This window comes from Babylonia areolata, chromosome 35 (genome assembly GCF_041734735.1).
Source record: "Babylonia areolata isolate BAREFJ2019XMU chromosome 35, ASM4173473v1, whole genome shotgun sequence".
NCBI classification, from domain to species: domain Eukaryota; kingdom Metazoa; phylum Mollusca; class Gastropoda; order Neogastropoda; family Buccinidae; genus Babylonia; species Babylonia areolata.
This window is the reverse complement of record NC_134910.1, coordinates 26,734,141-26,744,140: the sequence shown is the minus strand read 5'-3', so window position 1 is coordinate 26,744,140 and position 10,000 is coordinate 26,734,141. Positions and strand designations below refer to the sequence as shown.

The following is a 10,000-nucleotide window of genomic DNA, read 5'->3' as shown; positions in this document are numbered from 1 at the left end:
AGACGGTGTTTCGTTTCTTTCAGTTTGTTGTTCAGTTGTTTAGTTAGTAACTTCTGAAACACAGACGATGTTTCGTTTCTTTCAGTTTGTTGTTCAGTTGTTTAGTTAGTAACTTCTGAAACACAGACGATGTTAGTTTGTTTCAGTTTGTTGTTCAGTTGTTTAGTGAGTAACTTCTGAAACACAGACGATGTTAGTTTGTTTCAGTTTGTTGTTCAGTTGTTTAGTGAGTAACTTCTGAAACACAGACGATGTTTCGTTTCTTTGAGTTTGGAGTTCAGTTGTTTAGTTAGTAACTTCTGAAACACAGACGATGTTTCGTTTCTTTCAGTTTGGTGTTCAGTTGTTTAGTGAGTAACTTCTGAAACACAGACGATGTTTAGTTTGTTTCAGTTTGTTGTTCAGTTGTTTAGTGAGTAACTTCTGAAACACAGACGATGTTAGTTTGTTTCAGTTTGGTGTTCAGTTGTTTAGTTAGTAACTTCTGAAACACAGACGGTGTTTCGTTTCTTTCAGTTTGTTGTTCAGTTGTTTAGTTAGTAACTTCTGAAACACAGACGATGTTTCGTTTCTTTCAGTTTGTTGTTCAGTTGTTTAGTTAGTAACTTCTGAAACACAGACGGTGTTAGTTTGTTTCAGTTTATGTTCAGTTGTTTAGTTAGTAACTTCTGAAACACAGACGATGTTTCGTTTCTTTCAGTTTGGTGTTCAGTTGTTTAGTGAGTAACTTCTGAAACACAGACGGTGTTTCGTTTCTTTCAGTTTGGTGTTCAGTTGTTTAGTGAGTAACTTCTGAAACACAGACGGTGTTTCGTTTCTTTCAGTTTGGTGTTCAGTTGTTTAGTGAGTAACTTCTGAAACACAGACGATGTTTCGTTTCTTTCAGTTTGTTGTTCAGTTGTTTAGTTAGTAACTTCTGAAACACAGACGATGTTTCGTTTCTTTCAGTTTGTTGTTCAGTTGTTTAGTGAGTAACTTCTGAAACACAGACGATGTTTCGTTTCTTTCAGTTTGTTGTTCAGTTGTTTAGTTAGTAACTTCTGAAACACAGACGATGTTTCGTTTCTTTCAGTTTGTTGTTCAGTTGTTTAGTGAGTAACTTCTGAAACACAGACGATGTTTCGTTTCCTTCAGTTTGTTGTTCAATTGTTTAGTTAGTAACTTCTGAAACACAGACGATGTTTCGTTTCCTTCAGTTTGTTGTTCAATTGTTTAGTTAGTAACTTCTGAAACACAGACGATGTTTCGTTTCCTTCAGTTTGTTGTTCAATTGTTTAGTTAGTAACTTCTGAAACACAGACGATGTTTCGTTTCCTTCAGTTTGGTGTTCAGTTGTTTAGTTAGTAACTTCTGAAACACAGACGATGTTAGTTTTTTTCAGTTTGTTGTTTAGTTGTTTAGTTAGTAACTTCTGAAACACAGACGATGTTTCGTTTCTTTCAGTTTGTTGTTCAGTTGTTTAGTTAGTAACTTCTGAAACACAGACGATGTTAGTTTGTTTCAGTTTGGTGTTCAGTTGTTTAGTTAGTAACTTCTGAAACACAGACGATGTTTCGTTTCTTTCAGTTTGTTGTTCAGTTGTTTAGTTAGTAACTTCTGAAACACAGACGGTGTTTCGTTTCTTTCAGTTTGATGTTCAGTTGTTTAATTAGTAACTTCTGAAACACAGACGATGTTTCGTTTCTTTCAGTTTGTTGTTCAGTTGTTTAGTTAGTAACTTCTGAAACACAGACGATGTTAGTTTGTTTCAGTTTGTTGTTCAGTTGTTTAGTGAGTAACTTCTGAAACACAGACGATGTTAGTTTGTTTCAGTTTGTTGTTCAGTTGTTTAGTGAGTAACTTCTGAAACACAGACGATGTTTCGTTTCTTTCAGTTTGGAGTTCAGTTGTTTAGTTAGTAACTTCTGAAACACAGACGATGTTTAGTTTGTTTCAGTTTGTTGTTCAGTTGTTTAGTGAGTAACTTCTGAAACACAGACGATGTTAGTTTGTTTCAGTTTGGTGTTCAGTTGTTTAGTTAGTAACTTCTGAAACACAGACGATGTTTAGTTTGTTTCAGTTTGTTGTTCAGTTGTTTAGTGAGTAACTTCTGAAACACAGACGGTGTTAGTTTCTTTCAGTTTGGTGTTCAGTTGTTTAGTGAGTAACTTCTGAAACACAGACGATGTTAGTTTGTTTCAGTTTGTTGTTCAGTTGTTTAGTGAGTAACTTCTGAAACACAGACGATGTTTCGTTTCTTTCAGTTTGGAGTTCAGTTGTTTAGTTAGTAACTTCTGAAACACAGACGATGTTTAGTTTGTTTCAGTTTGTTGTTCAGTTGTTTAGTGAGTAACTTCTGAAACACAGACGATGTTAGTTTGTTTCAGTTTGGTGTTCAGTTGTTTAGTTAGTAACTTCTGAAACACAGACGGTGTTTCGTTTCTTTCAGTTTGTTGTTCAGTTGTTTAGTTAGTAACTTCTGAAACACAGAAGATGTTTAGTTTCTTTCAGTTTGTTGTTCAGTTGTTTAGTGAGTAACTTCTGAAACACAGACGATGTTAGTTTGTTTCAGTTTGATGTTCAGTTGTTTAGTTAGTAACTTCTGAAACACAGACGATGTTTCGTTTCTTTCAGTTTGTTGTTCAGTTGTTTAGTGAGTAACTTCTGAAACACAGACGATGTTTCGTTTCTTTCAGTTTGTTGTTCAGTTGTTTAGTTAGTAACTTCTGAAACACAGACGATGTTTCGTTTCTTTCAGTTTGTTGTTCAGTTGTTTAGTTAGTAACTTCTGAAACACAGACGATGTTTCGTTTCTTTCAGTTTGTTGTTCAGTTGTTTAGTTAGTAACTTCTGAAACACAGACGGTGTTTCGTTTCTTTCAGTTTGATGTTCAGTTGTTTAGTTAGTAACTTCTGAAACACAGACGGTGTTTAGTTTCTTTCAGTTTGGTGTTCAGTTGTTTAGTTAGTAACTTCTGAATCACAGACGATGTTAGTCTGTTTCAGTTTGGTGTTCAGTTGTTTAGTTAGTAACTTCTGAAACACAGACGATGTTTCGTTTCTTTCAGTTTGTTGTTCAGTTGTTTAGTTAGTAACTTCTGAAACACAGACGATGTTTCGTTTCTTTCAGTTTGTTGTTCAGTTGTTTAGTTAGTAACTTCTGAATCACAGACGGTGTTTTTTGTGGGCTTTTTTTTTTCTTCCTCAAGGCCTGACTAAGCGCGTTGGGTTACGCTGCTGTTCAGGCATCTGCTTGGCAGATGTGGTGTAGCGTATATGGATTTGTCCGAACGCAGTGACGCCTTTGAGCTACTGATACTGATACTGATACTGAAACGCCGTCTGTTATTCAGTTGTTTAGGTTGTTGCTTTTGAAATACCGACTGTTACTCAGTCTGTCTTTCAATTGTTTTAGTTAGTTACTTCCGAAACACAGTCTGTCATTCCGTTTTTCATTTAGTTGTTTAGTTAGTTGCTTCTGAAACACCGTCTGTTATTCAGTCTCCCGTTCAGTTGCTGAGTTAGTTACTTCTGAAACACAATCTATCATTCAGTCTGCTGTTTAATTATTTAGTTTTTACTTGCGAAACATAATCTATCATTCAGTTGTTTTGTTTGTTAGTTCTGAAACACAATCTATCATTCAGTTGTTTAGTTAGTTACTTCCGAAACAAATATATCATTGTTCAGTTAGTTACTTCCGAAACACAATCTATCATTCAGTTGTTTTGTTTGTTAGTTCTGAAACACAATCTATCATTCAGTTGTTTAGTTAGTTACTTCCGAAACAAATATATCATTGTTCAGTTAGTTACTTCCGAAACACAATCTATCATTCAGTTGTTTAGTTAGTTACTTTCGAAACACAATCTATCATTCAGTTGTTTAGTTACTTACTTCCGAAACAAATCTATCATTCAGTTGTTTAGTTACTTACTTCCGAAACACAATCTATCATTCAGTTGTTTAGTTAGTTACTTCCGAAACACAATCTATCATTCAGTTGTTTAGTTAGTTACTTCCGAAACACAATCTATCATTCTGTTGTTTAGTTAGTTACTTCCGAAACACAATCTGTCATTGAGTTGTTTAGTTAGTTACTTCAGAAACAATATATCATTCAGTTGTTTAGTTAATTACTTTCGAAACACAATCTTAGTTAGTTACTGCCGAACTATCATTCAGTTGTTTAGTTAGTTACTTCCGAAACACAATCTATCATTCAGTTGTTTAGTTAGTTACTTCCGAAACACAATCTATCATTCAGTTGTTTAGTTAGTTACTTCCGAAACACAATCTATCATTCAGTTGTTTAGTTAGTTACTCCCGAAACACAATCTATCATTCAGTTGTTTAGTTACTTACTTCCGAAACAAAATCTATCATTCAGTTGTTTAGTTACTTACTTCCGAAACACAGTCTATTTTTATTCCGTTTTTCATTTAGTTGTTTAGCTAGTTGCTTCTGAAACACAGTCTGTTATTCAGTCTCTCGTTCAGTTGCTGAGTTAGTTACTTCTGAAACACAATCTAGCATTCAGTCTGCTGTTTAATTATTTAGTTTTTACTTGCGAAACAGAATCTATCATTCAGTTGTTTAGTTAGTTACTTCCGAAACAAATCTATCATTGTTTAGATAGTTGGTTCCGAAACACAATCTATCATTCTTGTTTAGTAAGTTACTTCTAAAACAGCCTGTCATTTCGTTATGTAGTAAGTTAGCCTGTCATTTCGTTATGTAGTAAGTTACTTCTAACAGCCTGTCATTTCGTTATGTAGTAAGTTACTTCTAAAACAGCCTGTCATTTCGTTATTTAGGAAGTTACTTCTAACAGCCTGTCATTTCGTTATTTAGTAAGTTAGCCTGTCATTTCGTTATTTAGTAAGTTACTTCTAACAGCCTGTCATTTCGTTATGTAGTAAGTTAGCCTGTCATTTCGTTATTTAGTAAGTTACTTCTAACAGCCTGTCATTTCGTTATTTAGGAAGTTACTTCTAACAGCCTGTCATTTCGTTATTTAGGAAGTTACTTCTAACAGCCTGTCATTTCGTTATTTAGTAAGTTACTTCTAACAGCCTGTCATTTCGTTATTTAGGAAGTTACTTCTAACAGCCTGTCATTTCGTTATTTAGGAAGTTACTTCTAACAGCCTGTCATTTCGTTATTTAGTAAGTTACTTCTAACAGCCTGTCATTTCGTTATTTAGTAAGTTACTTCTAACAGCCTGTCATTTCGTTATTTAGGAAGTTACTTCTAAAACGGCCTGTCATTCCGTTATTTAGTAAGTTACTTCTAACAGCCTGTCATTTCGTTATTTAGGAAGTTACTTCTAAAACGGCCTGTCATTCCGTTATTTAGTAAGTTACTTCTAACACAGCCTGTCATTTCGTTATTTAGGAAGTTACTTCTAACAGCCTGTCATTTCGTTATTTAGGAAGTTACTTCTAAAACGGCCTGTCATTCCGTTATTTAGTAAGTTACTTCTAACAGCCTGTCATTTCGTTATTTAGGAAGTTACTTCTAAAACGGCCTGTCATTCCGTTATTTAGTAAGTTACTTCTAACACAGCCTGTCATTTCGTTATTTAGGAAGTTACTTCTAACAGCCTGTCATTTCGTTATGTAGTAAGTTACTTCTAAAACGGCCTGTCATTCCGTTATTTAGTAAGTTACTTCTAACAGCCTGTCATTTCGTTATTTAGTAAGTTAGCCTGTCATTTCGTTATTTAGTAAGTTACTTCTAACGGCCTGTCATTTCGTTATTTAGTAAGTTACTTCTAACAGCCTGTCATTTCGTTATGTAGTAAGTTACTTCTAACAGCCTGTCATTTCGTTATTTAGTAAGTTACTTCTAACAGCCTGTCATTTCGTTATGTAGTAAGTTAGCCTGTCATTTCGTTATTTAGTAAGTTACTTCCAACAGCCTGTCATTTCGTTATTTAGTAAGTTACTTCTAACAGCCTGTCATTTCGTTATTTAGTAAGTTACTTCTAACAGCCTGTCATTTCGTTATTTAGTAAGTTACTTCTAACGGCCTGTCATTTCGTTATGTAGTAAGTTACTTCTAACAGCCTGTCATTTCGTTATTTAGTAAGTTACTTCTAACAGCCTGTCATTTCGTTATTTAGTAAGTTACTTCTAACAGCCTGTCATTTCGTTATTTAGTAAGTTACTTCTAACAGCCTGTCATTTCGTTATGTAGTAAGTTAGCCTGTCATTTCGTTATGTAGTAAGTTACTTCTAACAGCCTGTCATTTCGTTATGTAGTAAGTTACTTCTAACAGCCTGTCATTTCGTTATTTAGTAAGTTACTTCCAACAGCCTGTCATTTCGTTATTTAGTAAGTTACTTCTAATACAACCTGTCATTTCGTTATTTAGTAAGTTACTTCTAAAACAGCCTGTCATTTCGTTATTTAGTAAGTTACTTCCAACAGCCTGTCATTTCGTTATTTAGTAAGTTACTTCTAAAACGGCCTGTCATTTCGTTATTTAGTAACTTACTTCTAACACAGCCTGTCATTTGGTCATGTAGTAAGTTACTTCTAACACAGCCTGTCATTTCGTTATTTAGGAAGTTACTTCTAACAGCTTGTCATTTCGTTATTTAGTAAGTTACTTCTAAAACGGCCTGTCATTTCGTTATTTAGGAAGTTACTTCTAAAACGGCCTGTCATTTCGTTATTTAGTAAGTTACTTCTAAAACGGCCTGTCATTTCGTTATTTAGTAAGTTACTTCTAACACAGCCTGTCATTTCGTTATGTAGTAAGTTGGCCCGTCATTTCGTTATTTAGTAAGTTACTTCTAACACAGCCTGTCATTTCGTTATTTAGGAAGTTACTTCTAAAACAGCCTGTCATTTCGTTATTTAGTAAGTTACTTCTAACACAGCCTGTCATTTCGTTATTTAGGAAGTTACTTCTAAAACGGCCTGTCATTTCGTTATTTAGTAAGTTACTTCTAAAACAGCCTGTCATTTCGTTATGTAGTAAGTTACTTCTAAAACAGCCTGTCATTTCGTTATGTAGTAAGTTGGCCCGTCATTTCGTTATTTAGTAAGTTACTTCTGAAACAGCCTGTCATTTCGTTATTTAGTTAGTTACTTCTAAAACAGCCTGTCATTTCGTTATTTAGTAAGTTACTTCTAAAACGGCCTGTCATTTCGTTATGTAGTAAGTTAGCCTGTCATTCCGTTATTTAGTAAGTTACTTCTAAAACAGCCTGTCATTTCGTTATGTAGTAAGTTAGCCTGTCATTCCGTTATTTAGTAAGTTACTTCTAAAACGGCCTGTCATTTCGTTATTTAGTAAGTTACTTCTAAAACAGCCTGTCATTTCGTTATTTAGTAAGTTACTTCTAAAACACAGTCTGTCGTTAAATTATTTACGAACGCAGTTAGTTCCGAAACAGTCAGTCACTGTATAAACTAGAATTCAGTTGTCTGGCTGAGAAGTTAGTTCTGGCAAACATTCAGTCATTCAGTGATGTGGTTAATTACTCCTTATACACAGTATTTCTATTGGCTGTTGGAATGGTTAGTAGTCAGCCGGTCGGTCAGTAAAACTGCTGGTTTTTGTATTTCTTTCTATCACAACAGATTTCTCTGTGTGAAATTCGGGCTGCTCTCCCCAGGGAGAGCGCGTCGCTACACCACAGCGCCACCCTTTTTTTTTCTTCCCTGTGTGCAGTTTTATTTGTTTTTCCTATCGATGTGGATTTTTCTACAGAATTATTTTGCCAGGAACAACCCTTTTGTTGCCGTAGGTTCTTTTACGTGCGCTAAGTGCATGCTGCACACGGGACCTCGGTTTATCGTTTCATCCGAATGACTAGCGTTCAGACCACCACACAAGGGTCTAGTGGAGGGGGGAGAAAATATCGCCGGCTGAGCCGTGGTTCGAACCAGCGCGCTCAGATTCTCTCGCTTCCTAGGCGCAGGCTGACACGTTACCTCTAGGCCATGACTAAACTTGTTGCAGGGGCCAGTTCTGGAGTGTGTCCAAATACGAGCAGTTCCCGAACTACTTTGTGGCAGCGGAGGGGGCCACTGGTGAGTGATTACACTTGTTGCTGCTTGCGTAGTAGTTGGAGCGAAATACCTTTCGCTGAAAACAATGTTCTAGTTTTCGTCTAACTTTAGTGGGTGTTGCCAACACTCGGCTTATATCACAGATTGACATAAGTTTTACATTTGGGCCAACAGCAAAGTGAGAGCTGTATTATCAATGGTTTCTCCAGTCAATGGGAAATCATTTACAGTTTAGTCTTTTGTGAAGGACTATGAGTCTCAAACTAGGAGGCAAAATTGCACTGGTTCTTAGTGCTGCAGCCTTGTGGGCTAGTTGGCCTTTGGGAACCATCCCAACGCCGACTGTCCTAAAACCCTCTTGGCCGAGAGAGTGGGGATGTAACTTGGGCAAGACACTCTCCACTATAATCAAATTCTAGCCCAAATAGTCGGAACAGCAGTTGCCTCCTCTGCTGTTCTGATGGTCATAGTCGGACACGACTGACTATCATATAGTGGGTGTTGCGTTTCGTTTTGTATGTGATCATCACCTGTTTATATGCATGGAACAGGCTCTCGAAAGAGTTGCTGTGCAACTGAGTAGTCTTGTTTGAGGAAACGTACCAACGTAATTGACTTGATAATAATAATGATAATAATAATTAGTAGTAGTAGTAGTAGTAGTATAATTATAATGATAATGATAATGAAAAGCGTACCTACGTAGCCTGTCCCTTTTGACTTGATAATAATAATGATAATAACAGTGATAACAATGATAATGATAATAATGATAATAATAATGATAATGATTATAATGAAAGACGTACCTACGTAGCCTATCCCTTTTGACTTGATAATAATAATGATAATAACAGTGATAACAATGATAATGATAATAATGATAATAATAATGATAATGATTATAATGAAAAACGTACCTACGTAGCCTGTCCCTTTTGACTTGATGATAGCAATGATAATAACAGTGATGACAACGATGATGATGATAATAATGACAACAACGATGATGATGATAATAATGATAATGATGATGATGATAATAATAATTGTAATGATGATGATGATAATGACAATGAAAAACGTACCTACGTAGCCTGCCCCTTTAGACTCGAGAATGATAATGATAATAACAGTGATAACAATGATAATGATAATAATGATAATGACGTGCTCTTCCACAGTGCTGTTCCCTCACAAAGAGGCTCATGGCGCTTAACACAAAAAATTCATATAACAAGAAAGAAACAATAATAACCAGGACAGCAATGATCACGAAGATTCAAATGGCAGCCAGTCACTCACACTGCGTGCTTCACAAATTACATGTTACAGAAGAGGAGCAACGATCGCTATAAAAAAAAAACAAGGGAGGCAAGGCCTTCAAGACTCACTTGTGATAAATTAAGTCCCCTAGCATTAATTACAGACTAATTTCCTTTTTTTTTTTTTACTATCTGCACCAAATCCTTTGCAAAATAAATAAAACTTCCATGCTTAGCAAAAGAAGTTCCTGTTTGACCAAAAATGATAATAATGACTGCTCTTGTTGTTGGGTCAGAATAAGAGGTCAAAGTGCCAAGTTTAGAGAATACAAAAAATATAAATAGAACAATAAATGCAGTTTGCATATAATTAGGCTTCTTTTTTTATTTTTTGTGCCCATCCCAAAGGTGCAATATTGTTTTAAACAAGATGACTGGAAAGAACTGAATTTTTCCTGTTTTTATGCCAAATTTGGTGTCAACTGACAAAGTATTTGCAGAGAAAACATCAATGTTAAAGTTTACCACGGACACACAGACACACACACACACACACACACACACACACACACACACACACACACACACACAGAGACAACCGAACACCGGGTTAAAACGTAGACTCACTTTGTTTACACAAGTGAGTCAAAAATAATATAAATAAAAAGAGAAAGAGAATCAGCCACGAAGAAACAATCACCATCCTCACATCATGGAAAACAACACAGG

The 10,000-nt window shown here is 35.5% G+C and overlaps 1 protein-coding gene across 1 annotated transcript in view; it reads left to right on the top strand.

The window, feature by feature from the left end:
* Positions 1 to 10,000, top strand: part of LOC143278061 (uncharacterized) — a 92,557-nt gene that overhangs the window by 54,970 nt on the left and 27,587 nt on the right. Inside the window, exon 17 of the mRNA XM_076583078.1 lies at positions 7,957 to 8,027. Within this exon, the coding sequence (XP_076439193.1) occupies positions 7,957 to 8,027 (71 nt within the window). The remainder of the gene's footprint in view (positions 1 to 7,956; positions 8,028 to 10,000) is intronic.